At 30.6% G+C, this 24,027-nt stretch overlaps 1 protein-coding gene across 1 annotated transcript; it reads left to right on the top strand.

Annotated features, from left to right (window-relative positions):
* The first annotated feature begins 882 nt into the window (after positions 1-882).
* On the top strand, positions 883-23,336 carry LOC129906735 (uncharacterized). Its single transcript, XM_055982628.1, has 3 exons — positions 883-1,103; positions 22,291-22,402; positions 22,461-23,336. The coding sequence occupies exons 2-3, from the start codon at positions 22,303-22,305 to the stop codon at positions 23,018-23,020; spliced, it is 660 nt and encodes a 219-aa protein (XP_055838603.1). The 5' UTR covers positions 883-1,103; positions 22,291-22,302; the 3' UTR covers positions 23,021-23,336.
* The last annotated feature ends 691 nt before the right edge of the window (positions 23,337-24,027 follow it).

Below are 24,027 nucleotides of genomic sequence, written 5' to 3'. Positions count from 1 at the left end.
ACATAAAATAAACCCTCTTATTAATAAACATCATTCTCTTCATTAATATCTACAACATTATGAACTATGATGCTTCATTAATTATAGCTTACATACAATGCATTTTTTTTTTTTTACTTCTAATATATTCTTTTCTACGTCAAAGAAGTCCTCTATTCTTTCTTCACGAAACTCATAAAAATGCATAAAATAAAAATAAAAAAAATAATAATAATAATCATTACCTCAGGTGTTGACTTCTATTGCACAAAACAAAAAAAAAAAAAAAACTCCCATAAAAAATAATAAAATAATATAACAACATAACGTTAAATTAATAATAATATACAAATAAATTATTACCAAGAAAAAAAAAGGATGTCGCATGTCATCAACATGTTTCTACATCATAAAAAAAAAAAACTATCTCACCTCATTTATGATATGAAATCAACTACACGATCTCCAATTCCATCGCGTGACAAAGTTAATTTTCATTAATAACTTATCTTATATTTTTTTAAAGAAATAAATCAATCTTATCCCCAGAGGTGCTTAATTGTTTAAAAAAAAAAATTACCTTTCCCAATTCAACACAACCAAATCATAATGAACCGCATTATATAACTCAACAAACCCACCCGCCTTAGGTCTACCCCAATATTATCATTATCATCCCAGAATGCACATTTCGACAATACACTTTCAATCCAAAAGATACATCAAACATATTCAGCTAAGGTACTCTTTTATGGTTCCGAAGTTCCGAGGTTCCAACAAAAATATCATGTATGATGTCGGAGTATGAAAGTTTGATCACGACTTACAAAGATGTTCCAATATGAATCTTCTCAAGCAACAAACTAACAAACAAATGCAGACTTTAATGGTTTTGGGGACAGCTATAAACCCAGACTTGCTAGCCGCAGCGATCAGTTTGTCAAAGATCATCGTTCTGTTTGGGATTACCTGTCTCTTTGAATCTCTTGGATATATTAAACTCTTGCTAATCAAAAGGATAAACAAAAGTCGTATAATCGTGAAGTGTCTCTTGAGTTTTGTGCTCTAGTTTTTTTTTGTTGGATTGTGTCTTTTTATTTGTTCTCAGAAAAAAAAAGCGAAAGGTAGGAATTTTGTTATAAAAAAAAACAAATATTTAAACTTTAAGTCCCAAAAAAACCAAAAAAACCTTTAAATTCCTAAAAAAAAAAACGTGACCGGATTAATATTTCTTTTTCTGTTACACTTTGCCATTTGTAAACAGAAAAGATACTACAAAAAAAAATATGTGATCAAGAATTGTCTCTACTTAAAAGTGCTTTAAAATGAGGCTCATGATGAGAGTCCAAGTATGCCAACGCCATAACACCTCGTCGACAATAGTGTCACTCTTTACTTGGCACAAAACAAGTACACAGAGCCCATCTCTGGTACCCGTCTTCATCGTCGTAGTACAGCACGATTAAGATACGTTGACTTTCTTTCGTGGAATACCAAGTTGCCCAAGGTGGGTTGAATAGTTTCAAGACTGCCACAAGACACGGGACGGGACACAACGACGACTCGCATTGAATGGATAATGGAACGACCGACGGACGACGACGAGAGATGACAAGTGATCTTTTTTGTGGGGGGCTCTGCTTCCTTGGTTCGGAATTGCAAGATTTCTAATCGTCTCCAACTTCTTTCATCGTCTTCTTCTACTCTACGTATATATATAGAGTCTGTTTTTGATACCACAGGTGGCTCTATAGAGTAGTATAGACTCTTTAACATTTTGGTGTGGTTGTTGTCATCCTTTGCGGTTTTTGACCCGGATTCTGTGCAAACAAGTAGTTTGTGTATATGTTTTTTTGCAATTCAATCCATTTGTGGTAATTTTGAAACTTCCCCCCCCCCCCCCCCCCCCCTAAGTAAGTTGGTCTTGTCATGATCCAACCAACAAATCAACTACTCATAAGTCCGGCGTAAAGATAATGATGGTTGAAGTCCGATAGTAAAATCAAACGACCTAGTCAATGCATCATTATCTGGATGCCTTGAATGGAATGTGCAACATACAAACAACAATCTAATAGAGCAAGTGTTTCGCTTGGACATGTGTCTTTTTTAATCGGCAGCGGCGGTAACTCCTTCTGTTTAACTTTTTTTTTTAACGATCTTCAAGACAAAAAAAGATACAAAAAATTGTAAATAAACACAAAAGATTGTAATTGTGGCCTGAGGATGTGCGATCGTGATGATGATGGTTGAATATAGATGAATGGTTTTGTTGCTGCTGCGGTTATAGGTTGAGACTTTTTTTTTTTGTATTGTGCTTGAAGGCTCTCCTTGTCAATCCACTCTCTCAAAATTGATAGTGAAAACTTTTCCTCCTTGGGGCATATATATGAATATAATAAGATTCATTTTATATTTGCGTGTGGTGCAACTTGCTTGGCAGGCTTTTTTGCCGCCGATACGATATGACACGACACGACGATAAAAAACGATTTCAGTTTGTTTGGCAGATGAAAAATAATAAGAATTTCGCGCTGTATCCGAAAAATTATAATGCGAAAACTTGTTAACTGGAATAAAAATTGTAATAAAAAAAAAAATAAAAACAATTTTTGTATACAAGGAAAAACCTTTATGGAATTATATTTTAGTATGTTTTTTTTTTTATTTTTATTTTTATTTTATAACAACACAGACGTGTAAAGTGAAATCGATATTTTTAATTGGTGATTGGTGATTTTTTATGTTTATTTGTTTTGTTTGTTACCAGTTCCTTTAGGTGTGATGCTACTGTATATGGAAAGTATTTACGAGTATAGTGTTGTTTTGGGTTTTTTGTAAGATTGCAGGATTTTTTATTTTGTTTTGTAAAGTGAAAGATGGATTTTTCTTGTAAGTTGTTTTGTTTTTTTTTTTTATGAGAGATTTGCGTTAATTGTTGGATTTTAATTGAACTTGTTTTATGATGTTGTTGTTTTCGAAGATGAAAATTGCCGGAGAAAGGAAGTTATTATTTTGAGCTATTATGTGAAGGTGGTAGAAAGTGAATTTATTTTGACGGATTAAGACGTCTTTTAAAGTTTTATTGTAATTGGTTAATATTAAATTTGAAAATTAAGTATTCAGTATGGACTAGAAATATAAAAAGATTCCTTGAATAATTATTCTTTTGTTAAAATAAGTTTGTAAGAAATTGTTTCTTTGTAAACATTTCTGCATTCACGATAATTCGATCTTTTTTATTTAAAACAAGACAGAATACTTATTTTAGCAAGATATTTCAATTAAAAACTGGAAAAAAAAAACTGACCTTGAGTGGTTTCAACCTTGGAGATAAAACTGAAAATATATGTACCTATATAATTTTCAGTCGATAAGGAAGTAGTCGATAGTATGGAAATATTGGGACAACAATTAAGCGATCAATTCCACAAATTTGAAGCTATATCATTTAGTCCTGACATGGTAACTTTTTTATTGCCAAGTTTATAGGGTGAACGCTTACAAACTGCACATCATCTAATGAGGTTATAACATAAAATCTGGAATGGTTTTTGAGATTGAGTTAATCTATCTTTTAAACGAATTCTTTGATTTTCCATGATTAAAGTCAGTTATTATTTTGTTTAAGCTGCAAAACCAAAAGAATATTCTTTTAGAAAGAAGATAACTTAAGTACTTACTGAACAGTCTACCTCCCACTGTGACTTGTAAACTAGTAACGAATTTAATTTATGGTTTTTTTTGAGAATAAAAAACCTTTCGTTTCCTATTTATTGTTTCTCTATTATGCTTTTGTCTGCAGCTCTAGGGAAAAGTTCCAAAAATCTGCCTTATCGTCCACGAAGCAGACCGTAATATTTCTTTTCTTATTATGTCAGCACGTTAATTTTATCTACGGTGGAGTAATCTCTTTAAAAACCATTCTGGATTTCACTATGAACATTGTTTTCCTGGATCCATAACTATAACCTTTTGCAGAGGATTTTGGTGAGGATCTTAATTGATGTTTTCAATACTGAAGTACATTTGAAGTTCGCTGGGTTATTGGATTAAGAAAAGAAGAGCTTTATTGAAGTACACAAGAACTGAGCCAGAAACAAGCAAATAGTTGAGCTCTGCTGTTATCAAACGAGCTCTGTTCTGTACAACTAAATTTGAAAAACTCCATTAGACCTCATCACTTCAGGAGCTTTTTCCTATTTTGACACCATAATCTCTTGAGACTTAGGAATGAACAAAAGGGTTATTAAGGTATAAATTGAATCGATTGAATCAATGGTTCCATTATTGGAATCATTGAAAATAATAGAGTGCAATAACCCGAGGTAACCGAACGTTTACTTATAAAACAATGCAATATTCAACTTTAAAAGAGTAAACAACACTAAAAAATATATTTCAATAAATACCTTTAAAATTTACAATATTTGATAAACTTAATTTTAGTATAGTTTGGATAATTGCCATTTACCAGATTTTCTTTGAGTGACTTCCTTGATATAATATCGACCATTTGCATTCCACAACAATTTATATTCTTTTTTTTTTCATATTGTAACTCATATTGGGTACCTTGTTGTGACTTTAAACTAATCAAAGAATTTTTTTGAGCCTCCAGCTCCTAATATGAATGCTTATATATTTTTTCCATAAGAAATAATTTCATCTCTCCCGAAACTACTTCCTTTATTCAGATTTACTTTTTCTAATATTTAACTTGATATTTAAGTTGTTTCGTTTGAAATTTGGTGGCAAATTTCGTGTGTACCACGTCAAATATGTACGTTCGTCTTGTAATGCATTCTTTCTAAAGTACCTACAATCGAAACAATTACAACATTAGATCTTTCGCTCCCATTTCCATATGCTGATAGGCGACCGCATTAGTCAAAACTATGAATGGACAATGTCCATTGTCCATTGGACATACTTGTAACAGTGATATGAATCGGTTATTTGTCACCCAAAGAATCAGCTTCCAGCTTAAGTTTTGTGACAACACAAAACTTCCACTAAACCAAAGTTGCAATCGGATAAGGTGTTTTGTGATAGTTGATAGTTGACAGCTGTCAGATGGGATTACCAAGCTTTTGTATCAGCTGGAGGGTCTCTTTGCCAAAACCATAAGGCCCAAATAAACATATAACAACAAAAATCTGAATAAATCGGCAGAAATGCACAGGACCCCAATGGTTGATTGCTGATTTTTTTTTTTTCAAAAATCAAAGCTCATTAAAATTAATCAGATCGATGTCGACAAACCATAATACTTTTGTTTTTTTTTAATCTGAAAACTAAACGCTCCTTCAGAAGTGACTGTAATTATTTAGTTCAATCCCTTCAAAAGCTGTTTTTCAATATTAAAAAAAAAAATTAAGAGCCTGAAATGAAAAATACCAATTTTGGCAGTTATCATGTTTATGCAAAGCCCCACATATATGTACATTGTACAACTAATCATAATTCAAAACCTTGTTAAAAATAAATAATGCATTTCTATTTTAAAGCCACAAGAAAAGTGCTACTCGTAATATTCAATTATTTTCAGTGGTCAATTAAACTTTTTAGTTAAACCAATTAACAACATTATCAGAGAGTATATCAATTTTGTTCAGTTTTCTCTTTCTTTCTAGAGTAAACGTCATTCAAAATAATTGCTGTGTGTTGTGAAGTGTATAACCCAAACATTAAATTCTATCCCATTATCATTATCATACCACCATCGCATACTCTCTTATACGCTACGCAGAAATTTTATAGTCAGTGTCGTCTGGTCTCGTCTGTCTAGTTCATTGCTATGTCCATTTCATAGTCCATTGCAACATGCTCTATTTATAATATGAATTTTCCTTCCATCAACTGGCCAACTCCCAATTTGGAATTATATCTGCAATTTTCTCCACTCCTTATCTGTGAGTGTGTAACATTGAAAACCGACTTTGGACGTGCGCGCAACTTTTCCATCCGGATTGTATTTACTAATTTTTTTTTTTTTTAATTTTAAACTAAGTCGCTGCTTCAGAGCTGTCGGTCTTCGTTTTTGCCTTCTTTTGTTAGGTAGTTTATAGTAAGTTACTCGGGTGGTGACTGTGAATGGCAGTTAAAATTGCTGTCGAAGGTGTGTCAGTCATTTACTAATAATTAGGTGAGAAATCCGTTTCTTCTTAGTTTTTTTTTTATATCTGTGGTTGGTCTTGGTATGGACATCAAGTACGAGTACGAACTAATACCAGTCGACATCGTCGTTGTGGTGTAGTATGGTTTAATTGCTGTTGAAGAGAGTTCCACCAAAAGGTTTGTGACAATAAGAAGATGGTTGTGACAAAAAAAATAGAAGATACTTCCTTTGAAATGCGCTAGTTACATTTTTAATTGCAGCATGGAAGTAAAACTACTCTTGCAACATTTCCTCTTTGTTAAAGTTTGTAGTTTTTATTTCTGGGCTACTCGGGCGTATGAGTGTTATTTTTCTTGTTTCTTTCATTAGTTCTAGTGAGTGATTCTAGGTTCGTGTAATAATGTTCTTGTTGGTAAACGATTAAGTGAATGTCATCAAACATCTTCTTTTTTTTGTTTTTTGTTCTGTGAAATAAAAAATGTACCGTAATATGAAATTATTGCAAAAGTAAGCGAATGCTTAATAATCATACGATCATTAACTTAAAGTCATTAAGTCTTGTTTAGTTGAGACTTTTGCAATTTTTTTTTACAATGTAAATGCCCCTATAAAATCTTATGATTTGGTTATTAAAGTTTAATTGAAAAAGGAAAAACATGAACAATTTCTGTGTCAAAATGGTATAATGTATGTTTTATGGAGGAGGCTAATGGCGGTAACTATCGGTGACCTCGTTAAAATTAGATTGTTTTCTTTTGCAATGTTAACTTACTACTTTATGTTGTTGATTATGTTTGTAATGTTTTTAGAAGTAATAAATCATTTCATGGCATAATTTATACAAGTTTATTTTTTGACTGCAATGGGTTAATGAAAGTTCTCTTTTTCGGTAGGAAGCAAAACAAAAGTAAAAACATATTTTGTTGTTTTTCTGTAGTTTCATAATATAGGAAACATTGAAAAATGAAGAGCAAATAGTAGCAACTGATAACACTATGGTCTGCAATATTTATCTTTTTTTTTCTACTTCAAATAATTTTTTTTTTAATTTATGAAAGATTCGACTTTCTTGAATCTAAATCTGGTTTCAGAAAAATTATAGCACGTACCATTTTTTTAAAAATGATTTTTGAAAAATATGAGTAGTTTGTAGAAAATAACCCTTTTAGATTCGGTTGACCTAGTACAAAAATAAAACTATTATTCGTATTGAGCTCAAATTTGTAAGACTTATTTTTCATAACATGATCTATCATATGACACCATATATGTATTTAATAAATGAAGTTTACACACATTTTAAGATACTAATTGACAAAAACAGCAAAAATATTGAAATCCTGCAGTTTTTAGTAAATCCCACATGAACAAAAACATCTTAATTGAGGGAAATGTAAAATCTCAACGCCCGTTATATTATGAATCGTTTATTTCAGAAACAGCATAAGTCCACTTTTTCCAAAAAATGTTTTTTTGGAAATTTCTCATTTATGTATATAATCCAGTCAAATAAGGGTTTAACCTCGGAATGAATGTTAGTAGAAATTTTTTTTGCTCAATATCTTCCTTTTGCCATTCTATAACATATCTCAAAAGTCTAGAAAAATCTCATGTCCGCTTGTCGCGATTTCAAGGTCAAATCGCGAAATGGAGATTTTCAAAACTAGCAAAAATAGGGTATGGTATTATATACACATATGATACATGATTTCAAGGTATTTTTTAATGCTTATTCCAAAAAATCTAAAATCAAGACAATCTGACGTCTCTGGAAAAAGTTATACCTGTTTTTCATCTGTCAACTCATATTATTATAACAGTTGCAAACTTACTGCCGAAAAACCCTTAAAAGTTATGGTAGATGAACCAAATTTAGCATGAAGATTTTAGAATTCATCATTATTAAAAATCAAAACAATCCATTACAAAAAATATATATACCTACGAAATAATGGTATTTTTTGTTGGAGCGGCAAATTTTGGGATATGCACTAAAGAAGATACTTGTTCATCTTAGGAAAAAGTGCTAATAGGCTAATTTTTTCATTTTAATCTTTGTTTGGATATTCTTTAACTACCCTCAAAAATCTAAAAAAATCTCATGTCCGCAAGTCCTAATTTTCTTGGTTTGAAAATAAGGTGCAGATTTTAAAAAATTAATAAGAAAAGTTTAAATTTTTATATGTATACCAACATAAGCGACATGATTTAAAGGTATTTTTTAACACTTATTCCAACAAAACTCACAAACAAGTCAACCTGACCATCCTTGAAAAGTAATGCACCTTATTCATGTTGATCTGACACAAATATCTGAAGTGTAGTTTTTCAATTTTTTAAAATCTGCAACTTATCTTCAAACCAAGAAAATTAGGACTTGCGGACATGAGATTTTTTTAGATTTTTGAGGGTAGTTAAAGAATATCCAAACAAAGATTAAAATGAAAAAATTAGCCTATTAGCACTTATTCCTAAGATGAACAAGAATCTTCTTTAGTGCATATCCTAAAATTTGCCCCTCCATCAAAAAATACCATTATTTCGTAGGTATATATATTTTTCGTAATGGATTGTTTTGATTTTTAATAATGATGGATTCTAAAATCTTCATGCAAAATTTGGTTCATCTATCATAACTTTTAAGGGTTTTTCGGCAGTAAGTTTGCAACTGTTATAATAATATGAGTTGACAGAGGAAAAACAGGTATAACTTTTTCCAGAGAAGTCAGATTGTCTTTATTTTATATTTTTTGGAATCAGCATTAAAAAATGCCTTGAAATCATGTATCATATGTGTATATAATACCATAGCCTATTTTTGCTAATTTTGAAAATCTTCATTTCGCGATTTGACCTTGCAATCGCGAAAAGCGGACATGAGATTTTTCTAGACTTTTGAGATATGTTATAGAATGGCAAAAGGAAGATATTGAGCAAAAAAAATTTCTACTAACATTCATTCCGAGATTTACCCCTTTTTTCTCCTTATTTTACTGTATTAATAGTTATTCATCTTCTGAAAAAAAATTAAGTATGTCAGACCCCCCAAAATACGAAAACTGAACGAAAAGGGTTCAAAATATATGGAAAATTTTCACCCGGTGACAACATTTTTGACTGTTAAATACATGACTTTTTACCAGTTTTAAATTATTTTGGCAGCAATCTTGACACGCACCCCCTTTTGTTATACATATATCTATAAAAAGGTAAAGAATTACTCTATCTATATCTATTAAATTCATTAAAATTGTACTCAGGATTCAAAAGTTATAGCCAGATTTCTGGTGGTGGCAGCATTTTTAAATCTTGAATAATATGACATTTTACCAGTTTTAATTTTTTTTTTGGCAAACATCATGACACGCAAGCCTTTAAGTTATACATCTATAAAAAGGTAAAGATTTACTCTATCTACTGCTATTTGATTTGTTAAAATCGAAAGTAGGGTTCAAAAACTATAGCTAAATAAAAACAAAAGTTTTACCACAAAAATTTCGTTTATTTCAGAAACGACATAAGTCCACCGACTTTAAAGGCTTAAAAACCCGCAAAGACCTAAAAAAAAGTTTAAATTTTAAAGGTTTCTAAATGCATCTTAGGCTAGATTATAACTCGGCATACTCTAAATTTGAAGTGTTGTGGAATTTTAAGTAAAAAACAGTTTTTTGTTGCTCCTGAAAAGTTTATGCTCATGGACTTATGTCGTTTCTGAAATAAACGATTCTTTAAAAAGTCAAATATGTAAAGAAAACTATAATAAAATACATTAAAACTAATTTATATGTATTTTGTAATTTTATACACTATTTTTTAATTTAGAAATATCTTTTTTGTGATAAACCATTCGATAACTACCTTCTAAAGCTTCAGATTTGTTTCTCCTAGGAAAAAAGGTATACTTTTCTTACGGTTTTTGATTTACTGAGTTCGAAACCGAAGTCAAAAAAATTCTAGCACGTCAGGAGAATCACAAAATTAAGTTTTTGTTTAGAAAATCTCAAAAAATGTAATATATCTCAGAAAACGGGAACTGATCGAAATTTTTTAAACTCGGATTCAAAATCAGCATACTAAAATCTATTAGAAAAATATACTTTTATTCTTGGGAGAAAGAAATATGAATTTTTAATGATCAGTTTCTTTATGGTAAGATATGCCAAACCTACTTAACTTACTTAAATTTAAATATCACAGATACGAAAAGAGATATTGAGAAGATTGAAACTGAATTTTAAAGAAAAAAAATAAGTACGTAGAAAAAGTTTACATTACTTCAAAATATTGCTTCGAAAACAGCAAAAAAAAATGGGTTTTTAGAGATTTTCTAACGGGAATATCTAAAAAACTTGAGCTTATTTTGACTTCCGATTCGAAATCAGCACATATAAATCCTTTAAAAAAGTATAGTTTTATTTAAAAGAGGATTTCGTTAGAGACCAGTGTAATCTTGGTTAAAAATATCAATTATGGATAAGAATTTAGGCTGCTTACCATTTTACATACTTATTAATTTATAATACAAGAACTGTATAAATGAATTTCGTATATCCTCTTTGAGTCTTCAAGTTGTTACAGTTTTTTTGTATGCCATGATGAATAAATCATGTTTAATTCTGGCCTAGATCTAATGTTTCCAAAATTGTTTATGAGAATAAACTTTAATTTTTTTTCTTTGGATTCGTAAAAATATACATATGTATATTGGACTGGTGTTTGTAGATTTTTGAAAAGTACCTACTTAAATTTAATTTCAAATCATGAACTGGGCCACATGTAAGCTACTATGAGAATGATAAATAACATACATAGCTATTTACATACGAATTCTGTACCAAAAAAAAAGGCAACATCAATATCCCCAAAAGAATAGTGAAGAAAAAAAAAAATACTCAAAATTGACGTATATTGAAAATTTTCATATATGTAAGAAGAAGAAGATAGATAAAGTAATAATTATAAAATTAAAGACATATTACTTTTTTTGAACGAAAACAATTTTTTTACTTAACATATTAATTTTTCGGGCATAATAAATAAAAGACTTTTATAGCAATAAACTAAAAAGCTTTAGTCAACTCAAAATGTTCTGCCTGTTTATGGTATTCACCATTTTAAATGTAGGTTTGTTTGTTTGTTTTGTATACAAAATCATTGTATGTCGAGATTACTTTCATGTGACAAATTTGTGATTTTTGATATAAGACATAAAGAAATGTAAAGAATAAAAAGTTATGACAGGATTCACGTAACACTCAAAATCAATTAAAGGTGACTTAATATAACTTACGTTTTCAGTCGAGCAGAACCTACCTGCAATAGAAGAGTTTTAGATTTTCGCTATATTTCCTAGTGATACATATGAATGTTGTAACTGATAAATGATAACACCAAAGGACTAGTTTTAGGAGGTTTATTCAAAGAGTCATTATCTCATTATGCAAAAAATGTAATTATTGAAAGATGATCCTACCTTTTGGTGAATAGTTTTTTTTTTTTTTTTAATCATTCTTTCATTTTTGAATGCCATTTCAAACTCAATTTCAAATGAGCTTGAGATTTTTTATAGCTTTAATAAAATAAAATTTTCAAAAAATAAATATTTGGTTAAAAAAGAGAAATTGAACATAAATTTTCCGAAAACATTGAGCCTTTTTTGAATGTTTGGTTTAAGAAGTTAAATAGAAATTCTACAAAATGGCAAGGCAGTTTTTTTTTAATTTTGTTTCCATATGAATTTCGTTTCAAAAAGAAATATTTTTCTTTTATAAAATCGAGTAATAACACAGTCAAATAAGGTGAAAAAAGGGGTAAATCTCGGAATGAATGCTAATAGAAATTTTTTTTGCTCAAAACCTTCGTTTTGGAATTCTATAACTTACCTCAAAAGTCTAGAAAAATCTCATGTCCGTAAGTCGCTATTTTCAAGGTCAAAGCGCGATAAGGAGATTTTCAAATTAGCAACAATGGACAATGGTATTATATGCACATATAATATAATACATGATTTGAAGGTATTTTTTAATGCTGATCCTAAAAAAATTAAAACCAAGGCAATCTGACGTCTCTCAAAAAGTTATACCTGTTTTTCATCTGTCAACCCATATTATTATAACAGTTGCAAACTTACTTCCGAAAAACCCTTAAAAGTTATGGTAGAGGAACCAAATTTTGCATGAAGGTCTTCATATCCATCATCATTAAGAATCAAAACAATGCAATGAAAAAAACATATATATATCTATGAAAAATGATATTTTTTGAGAAAGGGGGAAATTTTAGAATATGCATTAAAAAACATCCTCGTACAGCCTGGGAATTGGTGCTAATAGGCCATTTTTTTTGTTTCTATCTTTGTTTGGATATTTATCATATATTTAATGTAAACAACAGCACCAATTGAAAAAAAAAGAAACGAAAATTATCAAAATTCAAAACACTTTGTATTTTTTTTTTTTTTTTTTCAAACACTTTTTTAAGCTATTTTATTTATTTCTTCATAAAATATTTATAAAATAAAGCACTTAACGATTAAAACGCAATAAATAAAAATAAAAAAAACGAAACATAGCCACATCGCCATGTTTGTACATTGTTTTGTTCATCAAAAAATGTAAACACAAATAAAAAAAAAATAAAGAACTGAAAAATATTAAAACTGTTTAGTTTTTGAAAGACTTTAATTATTTTTTTGTTCATAAAATATTAAGTTATTTTGAGTATCACACCACTAAAACGCAATTAATAAATAAAAAATAAGAAAAAAAAGGCCACACCGCCATGTTTTTATTTTGTTTTGTTTATGTTGTACAAGAAAAACAGAGAAAGCCCTACCTTTGACAGATTTCAGATTTCTGTCCGAAGAAATTTTTTGGGCAGAAATTCGCAAGAAGGGAAAATTTTTTCTCTCTCGCGGTCATCTTTTTTGTGAAAATGCACAATTTCAGAGTACCCAAACAGGAATTGGGTTAAAAATGTTGAAAAAAGTAGAAATATTTCTGTTTTAGGCAGTACCCAAACAGACCTTATATGTTTAATCCAACTACAGGCTTTTTTGATGGTCGCTTCCAACTCTGTTTGTTGAAGTAGCTAAATATTATTTATTTGGAAAGTTTTGATCACATCCTGGTTGGTTCTTATCATTTGCATTTTTTCTTTAGTCAAATCTTCTTAAAATGGTTAAAGAGGCTATTTTTTTATTCGGGAATATCGGCACTTTTAAAATCTGCCTATCCTCAGCTCAGTTTCAAATAAAAACTGTGATTGAGGACTTTCCAAAGTTTCTGATTTATGACCTTGCTCCAATTAGTGTATCAATCTGAAAAGAATCACAGTTTAAGGAAATAGATGGTTAACATCAATTTGCAAGCTTATTTCCAAAAAGCTTTACTAACAATCTTGTATTCATGCACCCATTGCCAATTGGTTTTCCTTTTATTTAAATAAGTTAATAAATGTACGTAAAAAAAAGAACTGCTTTGTATAAATTAATCTTTTTAAAAAATATTTGTCTAACCTTGGCCTGATTTTGCATGTTTATTTTTTTTTTAACAACTTTTAATGCGGAAAATCAAATTTGGACATATAATTATGAAGAAAATGAATGATTAAATTTTTTTATTAAATATTTATCTAGTTCAGGCAATTCAACTTTACTTCAAGGTTTAGCACTATACCTTGCCAAAAAATAATTTAAATTAAAAAAAAAAGCTAATCATCATCCAATGGTTTCAATTAAAAATCTTTTCCAAGGTTTTACAGTGACTGATAGTGTTGTAACTATCAAATTGAACACTTTGCGGATTACGTATATACTCCAAAACTCTTTATCTCAAGTTATCAAATAGTTTCAATCCAAATTATTCAATTACAAGAATTCACGCAAAGTTTTTTTCATAATAAATAAAATGACTAATCATTTCTTGTCCAAAAAAAATCCGTATGCGTGACATGCAAACAAATTTATGTTGATTGTCAAATTTCATACAAGTGCCCTCCAAAAAAATAGTGACACTCATAAGATACGAGTATCGCGACCGCGAGTGCTCCCATCAAGAAGCTCACACTTCTTTAACATAGCACGAGACATCACGGACACTATAGCTTGACACACTCTTCGTCGGATTTAAGTTGAATATCCATCCATTAGCTGATGTAATATCAACCAAAAAAAAAAATTTATTGTATAACAGAAAAAATAAGGTTAAGCATGAAGCATAATTGCTTGCCCCATTCATCTATGTCAAGCATAGTTAGATACACGATGGAGCGCATTATATGCACTACCATGACCTACGTGAACAAATTCAAGTTGGATCAAAGCTGATGATTTACCTGCAAGCAATTTCATTTTGGCACACGCTTAACTCTGGCAATTATTTGAGGATAGTTTGTTTTTGTTTGCTGGCGCCACAAATCTGTTTTGTCAGAAAACTGACAGCTTAATTGTGTAACTTATAAGCTGCGATACTTTACACACTCGCAGGTAATTACTTACTTAACTTCTCAAAAATCGTCGAATGTTTTAGATACATTTTTATACTGCAGCAACTTATCAGTGCGGTGATGATGCACTGACTAAAGGATGCACTAATGCGATTTCTTTGGTGCACAATGATGTGGAAATGACTTGGAAAAGAAAAAAAGAGTGGTTTACTGATGCACTGTGTTAAGTTATTGTAAAGTGAAAGGAAACGACATGTTGCTGCTGCAGCACCGTGAGATACATTTTGTAGCTATATTGCATAATAGTTAATCACGATGAGCAGGACGCCGAATGCCAACGGCACCAATCGAGTTAATTTCCAGAATCAGTTTGCAATTTGTTGCACAGTCACGTAATACCTACTTGCTTGCTTTGGATAAACTCTATGGGGAAATGATGAGAAACCTTTTATTTTTTTTTATTTATAAGCCGGTAGTTCGACCAAAAATAATTACAACAAACAAAAAGGAGACCCATAAGTTAGTATGTGGCATTGCCACCTGCAACAAAAAAGAGTTTCCGCCAACAAGTAGTTACACGGAATAAATACCTTCCTCCAACGATATGGCACTCAGTTAAATAATTATACCTACATTGAAAATGTCTGTTTCTTTTAATTCTTCACGCACTGTGGTGCTTATAAATGGTGGGTTTAAAGTTAAGAGATTTTTTGATGACAAACTACCGGCATTCAATTTTAAATTATTGTCTGGGTAATGAGGATGAGGGTGTTCGTATCTAAACAAAAACTTTCTCCATTAATAATGCATAAAACTCTTTTTAGTAGTGAGCTGTTAATTTTGATCTTTTTGATCTTTTTCCCGTCATTTTTTTTCGCGCTTATGCGGTACCCACCATTGTATATATATTTCTATAGCACTATCATGAAGTCGAATATAGTAGGTATTATTCAATATAAGTTCAAGTGACCTCAACTCCAAAAATTTATAAAGCGTTTCGCCCAGGTACGCTTTATAAATTTTTGGATTATTCAATCACTCCACTTAAAATAAAAATAATTTTAATAATTTTTTATTATTTTTGTTATTTTTTTCTTCGTTAGAATATAGTATTAGTTCATGTCACCACTTTTTTGAGGTGGCGCTCAATGTGTTTTTTTTTATACAAATTCTGCTTTTTCAAGTCACCACTAGAGTTCCTAAGATCGTTTCACTTCATGATAGTACTATGGAAATATATATACAATGGTACCCACTACCTTCTAGAACATCCACCCATACATCAAGTGCTCGTTGCAGGGATATCGGGTCTTCACTTATGATGGCTCCATCGTCAGCAAAGAATAACTGATGCACTTTTGGATCCGTCACTTTGCCTTCAAGCAGGTAATCAAGAACGGTAATAAAGAGAAGAGGACTCAAGACGCTTCCCTGGTGTACACCTACTGTGATTTCGAATTCTTCGGTGACTCCAGCTGCACATCTTACTTTAGTAACTGCTCCATCATACATGTCCATAACTATCCGCACATAGGTTTACGGAACTCCTCGTTGTCTTAGGGCCACCCATATCAGATCTCGTGGTTGTCGATCGAATGCTTTTTCAAAATCAACCAATACCATGCAAATCCTCCAAGGAATCTCGATGTTTTTCCATAATGATTCTAATACTCTGGATTGCATCTGTGGTTGATTTACCTGCAACAAACCCGCACTGGTCATCAGATAGCCTTATTATTTTTCGCAGTCGGCTACCCAAGACTCGCTCAACGATCTTCATGGTGTGTGACATCAGCTTAATCGAACGATAATTATCACAGCTTCGAGAATCACCCTTCCCTTTGTATATTGCAAGAAGGTAACTTTGGCTCCATTGATTAGGCATTCGATCACCTCGTATAAGCTTGGAAACAAGAACCATGATCCATCTAGACCCGATGTCTCCCATCCTTTTCCAAAACTCTGAGGGTATTTCGTCTGGCCCAACAGCTTTTCTCTTTTTGAAGTATTTTACAGCCTCACTAACTTCTTCGACTGTGACATCGGATACTTCGCTTAACCCTTTCGAACCCAAGGTATGAAAATCAATATTAAAAAATGTTTTTTCAGTGTCATCGTGTCGAAAACATCACAACTAAGAAATATGAATAGCAAAAAGTTATTTTCCAAAATAATAAATAGCAAAACTAATGTGTTACTTTCATTTTACATGTAAGAAACATGCACTGCCTATAACCAACAAAAAATATCGGACAACTGAGAAAATAACTTTTTATGAAATTATAATGTATGCTACTTCTTCTAAGCCAAAAAACCAAACACTTTCTGCATTAGCATTTTTTTAATCTTTTTTTCAAAATTATGACCATATATAAAAAAGATTTTTTTGCAAAAAAAAAAACAAAAAATGTGAATTATAGTCCCTTTTTCGATAAAAAAATTAAAGGTATGATATTTGACTAACTTTTTGTAATAATCCAGTAACAAGGCATTATTATCTTTCAAATAAGCCATCGAAACCTAAAAAATTATTTAATTTAATATTTTTTACGAATTTTTAAAAATATGTTACATGAGAGTAACGCTGGGTCCGAAAGGGTTAAGTTAGGTGAAGCTATTGGAAAGTGTAGCCTTGGAAATTGTTCATTTAGAAGTTCGTCACAATACTGTCGCCACCTGTGGAGGATTTCGTCGTTTTCCACAAGTAGGTGGCCTTGAGCATTGTTAATTAATTTGGGCGAACAGATCTCCTGAGCATTTCTTCTTCTTTGAGCGGCTATTTTGAAAATGGTTGCGCCCTTATTCACGTTTTGTCGTAGCTCTTGAACAGCACCAGCAGTCGGGGTAGAAATTTCATCTAGCTCCCGATATAGGTCTTCCGTATTCTTGGCTTGAAGTTGGGCACATATCTACTTCGCTTCTTTCCTGCAGTTTCTGTATTCCACTTCCACTGGATCCTAAATTAACTTGATTTACCATAAAATACCGGCACACATTTTACATCTCATTCTTTTAGTACCAATTAACTGTTTCTCTAAATCAATTATAAATAAACTTTCTAAAATCCCAAAACTAGCACTGAAAATGTTTAAAGTCAATTCAATAGAGCGCTGAGTTTTGACATACATTCCATTTTACTGTCTGTCTTGTCATCCTTATACTTGAACAATATGAAAAACAATTTCTTTTAAACTACTCCACAGTGTCCCTCACAAAAATTAAAAGCAAAAACAAATTTACCGGTGAATTAATAATCTAAATATTTACCCTTTATTGATCACTGGCAAACTACGTTGCTATGATGTCGAATTTTTTAAGGGGAGTTAGAAATTATGTAATTTAAAATTAAAAGGTACCTCCCACTTTGTCAGGTCGGTAAGTTTCTAAGTTGTTAGGCTTTATATTTTGTAAATATTTATACGTGATCCGTTTGGGAAAATTTGACACCCTCCACTCGGTAAAGTTTTCAAACATTGTTACTGCTTTTAACATCTACAAACACAAGCTCTTTTATAAGAGTTTTGTGAACCAATATTACAAAAGTTAAATAAAAGTTTGGTAGAAATGTTTTTGATTCACGCTACATCACTTTTAATGAGCCAAATATTGATAATTTCAATTGCCATATCAGAGTCGATTTCGGTTACTCCAAAAGAAGTCAAGGCATCAAGGCCTTATCTACTTGCAATAATGATGAGTAAATATTTGAGTAGTTTCAATTTTAAAAAATTCATTACAATTATTTGTCTTGCAACACACCGACAACATGACGACATTTTAAACATTAAAAAAAAGCTTGACGAATTCATCAAAAAGTTTCCCACAGCTATTTACTTCGTCTAGTACACATATGAGTATGGTGGTGGTGATGTAACTTTCTGTTTCCAGATAGATAAAACCTTTCATCGATGTTTTGATTTGTGTTTTGTCTAAAACCAAACATAATAATAATAATGCTTTCTGCTTGATCGATTTTTATTACGAAAAGATTCTACAATTGAGATTAAAAGAGCTACTTGTTGTAGCTATACTCGTCATAGTCAAAGCTACTATTTTTTTTGTTTTGTTTTGTATTCTTTTCTTACCTCGTTTAGTTGATGATGATGTGTTTTTTGTTGCTATTCCATTGTCTATAGAAGTTGTTATCTGTTGCAAACAATTTGAATGCGAACATTATACGATACCCAATGGGGTAATTACGCGAGTACATGGCAGAACACTTGTTGCAATATCATTTGTTTGCAGTTTTATTATGATATGCGGGCAGCGCCTCTTTGCTATACGACATTGAATGTAATTTTCTTCATTTTCTCTTTTTTGTGTAAACATTTTTTTTTTTTTGTAAGTTCTTTACATTAGTTTAATAATATTCATTGATGTTTTCCACACCTAGGTGCAAATCGTTGTTTTATATCTCCATAAAAATATACTTTTAGGGCAAGTACCTACTCGAATGTACTTGCACGCTATACATGGTGTTTATGACTTGTTTGCGATGTAAGATTGATGGATAAATTAAAATTAATTATTTGGAACGATTGTCAGGAGACTATTGTGGAATTTGTAGAATGTCTTTTTTTATCAAGATTTACATGGAAAAGGAACAATTAAAAAAGGACGTTTGAAAACATATTTTTTTAATGTTGCTTGATCAATTTTTAACACATTTAATTTTAGCAGGAAAGAGGAAACAATTATTTTTGTATTTGTAAATACATATTTTCTAATTATTTAAGTTTTACAAAAGTTGAAATAAATTTGCTTTGGAAAACTTCTATACAAGGCTTTCTAATTGCATACATAATATGTTCCGAAAATGTGACCTAAAACTATTTCTTAACTTTCATAAATAGTTAACTACATGAAAAATCCTTAAAGTCTGGACGAACAATTCGATAACCTTTCAAGTATAATGCATAATACGTCTACACATTTCATCCAGTCTTTGACTTGTGCAGCATTTATTCATTGCTTTCGCTAAGTCCGGTCCCACCAAGGTGCGAATTTTCTCTGTATTGAAGGAATCTTTTGGATTAAAAAGAAACTTTGGATGTAAGATTTCGAACGGTCTGTTACTATACATCATTTTAGGATCTTACAAAGAATTGCCAACGAATGAAATACTTTTTAATCTGATTAAATTTTTCTATGGAACAAAAAAGTTACGTATACACCATAGTGACCCACGAATCGTATAATTTGTTATAATCGGTTGAAGAGGAAAGTACCACTCTTCGCCAATGACACTTTGAAAAAAGTAATGTAACTTTATAAGCAGAATATGTTTACTTGCGGCAATCAAGTTTTGAAAATTTGTTTATTAGACAAAATTAGTTCTTTATACTTAATGCTTAAAAGAAAAGTAATATTTAATAGTATACAATTTTTAAAAAATAACAGTTTAAACCAAATAATTTTTTTCAAAATATGTTTCAAAATATGCGGGGGTACATTTGACACCGGGGCACTTTTGACTTTGCGTTTTTCGGTATGATAGTGCCCTTTATAAAGAATAGTTTGGATGAAGAAAGAAGCTTAGTTTGATTTAAAGAAACTTTGTGAAATTTCGCAGCCTTTCGTTAATGAAGAAAGAAGCTTAGTTTGATTTAAAGAAACTTTGTGAAATTTCGCAGCCTTTCGTTAATGAAGAAAGAAGCTTAGTTTGATTTAAAGACACTTTGTGAAATTTCGCAGTCTTTCGTTAATTTTTCGCGGAGTACCACGTGTTTTCTGTATTTCTGATCTAATTTTTGACCACAGGTATGTAAGCGATTTCTGAACCTATTAAAAGAGTTTTTTTAATAGTGAATCAATATTTTGATAGCACTATGCTTAAAGTTTAGTAAACTAAAACGAATATATTAAATAAATTATTAAAAAATAAACCGACATCGATTAATTTTGATTAAGATTTAAATGGAGGGATTTTTTGAAATATTTTATGGTTTTTTGTTTTTTCTTCTTCTTTTTAGAAAATGAATTTTTTGATTTATTTTTTTCGTTATATTGTTAAGTAGATTGTTTAAAAAAAAACATTTTTTTTTCTAATCAAACAATAGACGAGCAAGATCCGCTGATAATTTTAATGTGGGGTTTAATACACAATGTGGGGTTTAATCCATCATTGTCCAATGTACCCCTTTTAAAGTTAAATGTACCCCGGTTCCGGGGCGCTTTTGACAAAATGACTTTTTTTTAGAAAACATTATTTTTTAAATGTTGAAATGTTGTAAAACAAAAAAATTCCTGTTAGTATAATTTTGAATAGTCAATAAATCAAATACAAAATATTGGAATAAATTTACAATTTTCGAAGATACAGATGCTATAGAATTTTCAAGTCGGTAAAAACTTGATCTTATTTTCACAACGTACTTATTCTTAATGCCAACTTCTATCACTGTACTGTAGTTTTTGGTTGTACGCAATGTGAGAAATGAAGAAGCTATTTCACTACACGGTTAAAAATTCTTTCGTAGTTTTTAATACAGTCTTTGGAATTAGGCCATTTTCAATACTAACAAAATTAGTTTTTTATATTTCGATTTTATATTATTACACAGTTTTTTAATAAGTTTTGTATTAATTTTGAATTTTTGTATTTAAAACCTTATTTTGAATATAAAAACATAAAAATGTAATCAAATTTAATTGAATATAAGAAATTTTAATTAAAAACTAATTCTTAGAGACCTAAATTATAACTTTATCTTGTTTAGAATTGAAATTAAATTCTTGTCTTCTTTTGTTTTAATAGAAGATATTGGCCCCTATTACGGTTGTCAAATTAAAATTTTGCTAGAAATATTTTGAACAACTTTTGGCCTCATGAACATATTATAGGCTTCAAGTCTGTTTTTGAAAAAAAAAAAAAAAAAATAGTTTTTCAAATCTCAAATTAACAAAGACTGAAAAATTTGGTATTTGTTGCCATTTTTTGAACTTTTAAAAATTTTTAGTTTTCGCCACAAATTTACTTGAACATAAATTTAAACTGCTGCGCCTGAAGTCCGATTTTTATAAATCTTGAAAATGACAAATTTTATTGATTTTCATGAACATGAACTATGTATAAATTGTGAGAAGTCATTACTGAAATGAATTTTTTAAAGTTCTTTTATTTTCTTGGTATATTTTTTTTTATTATTATTTATTTTAATAGTGAAGTTAAAAATAGGTCATTGAGACTTTTTGAGTCTTTTTGCATAATATACATATATCAATATCCCTAACCTACACCAAACCTCAAATCTATTCTTTCTTTCGAAACATCATTACTTTATTCATTAGCGCCAAACCCTTACAAAATCAATCGACTCATTGATTTTAACCTTAAAACGAGTAGGTTGCTATGAACATTATTGTTAGTAACTCTTCATAAGCACTTGTTGTCGCAGTAAAGTTGACAATACCCCGGCCCTCTTTTTTAAACCTAATATTTGCTTATACAAAAAACACAAACACATACGTACTCAAATAAATCATTAGATCTACCTCACCGAACTTATCGTTCTATACACACGTGTATACAAAATATCTACAAACAAATATTATTTCAAAAACAATTGTTGCCGCCAAACCGACTAGCCTAAAATCCCATAGAACTTTGTCAATAACTAATCAAAAATCGTCATGGCTGACCGGAAATGGGTTAGGTGGGGTCATTCATTAGTTAAACAAATTTAATTTCCAACACAAACTTTTCAACAAATCAACTCAAAACAGTCATCATTTTTTTTATTTAGTCATTTCAGAAAATGTCGGTGCTACGGACAATGGTGTTGCTGGCGATCGGTGCAACGGTGGCTTTAGCCCAACGTCGACTCGCTCTACCTGATCCTCGAAGCTGTGCTAATCGTAAGGATTTCATTTTAAAGTTTCTGTCAATCTTTTTATACAATTTCTATGTTTTTAGGAGTACGTCATGCAACATATCGTGATGCTCGAGGCGTTGCACATTCCTACTTCTTCAGTTGGGAACATGCACCAACTAGAAGTCTCGAGGTAGATTGGCTGGATGCACGAAACATTTGCCGTCGCCATTGTATGGATGCTGTATCCTTGGAAACCCCTCAAGAGAATGAATTCATCAAGCAACGCATTGCTCGTGGCAATGTCCGATACATTTGGACCTCAGGACGCAAGTGTAATTTCGCTGGCTGTGATCGTCCCGATTTGCAACCTCCAAATGAAAACGGATGGTTCTGGTCTGGTTCTGGAGCAAAGATTGGTCCAACAAGTCAAAGAAACACTGGTGACTGGTCCCAAACGGGAGGATACAATCAACCTCAACCAGATAACCGAGAAGCTGCCCAAGGTAACGATGAGTCGTGCTTGTCAATTTTGAATAATTTCTACAATGACGGACTCAAGTGGCACGATGTTGCTTGTCATCATTTGAAGCCATTTGTCTGTGAAGATTCCGAGGAGCTGTTGAACTTTGTTCGTTCACGCAATCCAGGAGTTCGTCTTTAAATTTAATGTTTGAAAGTTAAAGTTCGGCTTGAGAAGAGAAGAGTTAATTTATTTTTATGTCAAACACCTGTGTGCATATTTTTTTAAAACGTTGTGCAACTTCATACATATAAAATAAAATATGGGTGCAGTATTGTGCGAAAGTATATAGATTGGGTGGATGAATCGCGAGGCAATTTATATTATATATAAATTTGTAATTTTTTTTTTTTCGTTTTTGTTTTTGTCATTTTAAATTAAACAATAAAAATTTTGTAAGAAAAATCAGATTTTATTTCTAAGAATTTATAAAAAAAAAAAAAAACTAAAATTACCAGTATTTATGAATATTTATAAAAACAAAAATTGATTATCTTTTAATGGAAATTTTTTTTTTTTTGTTAAGTTCAAAAGTTTAATTCTTTTCTCACAATATTTTATCTTTATTCTTTTATTTTTATGTAATAAATAGATTTATGAAATTAAAGATTGTTTTCTATTTTTGATTTTTTAATAAACTTTTTCAGATTTAATATAAAAGCTTACTGGGGTGTATGCGTAACATTTTCTCTATAGAAATTATAATCCCTTTGTTGGCTTTCAAACTACATTATGTACAAATCCTCTTATTCGAAATTTTGAACACATACGCGCATGTGACCAATTAAGGTTTTATAAAACAAACTTAATGCAGAAAATTTTTTTATGTAAAAATGTTTCTATTTACAATAACATTTTTTTAAGCATCTTTTTTTTGTCCAGTAAAATTTTGTTTTTTTACCCAACAAAATTTGTATTTCCAATGAAATTTTTATTTCTATGATGTGTTGTATGAGAACAAAATGAGAACTGTTCATTTATGGTTCAGAAATATTTTTTTAAATGTTGCCAAAAGCTTTTTAAAGAAGGTATTATACCTACTAAATAAATAGAGTCAATTCTAGACGTAATAAGTTCAATTTTCTTGGAAATAAGGATAAGTCTTTTATTGGCTTTTTTTAATTTGTAAAATAATTATTATATACATA

The sequence above is a fragment of the Episyrphus balteatus genome, chromosome 1 (genome assembly GCF_945859705.1).
Source record: "Episyrphus balteatus chromosome 1, idEpiBalt1.1, whole genome shotgun sequence".
Classification (NCBI taxonomy): domain Eukaryota; kingdom Metazoa; phylum Arthropoda; class Insecta; order Diptera; family Syrphidae; genus Episyrphus; species Episyrphus balteatus.
Note: the sequence above shows the minus strand (reverse complement) of the source record. Positions and strands in the feature narration are given on the sequence as shown.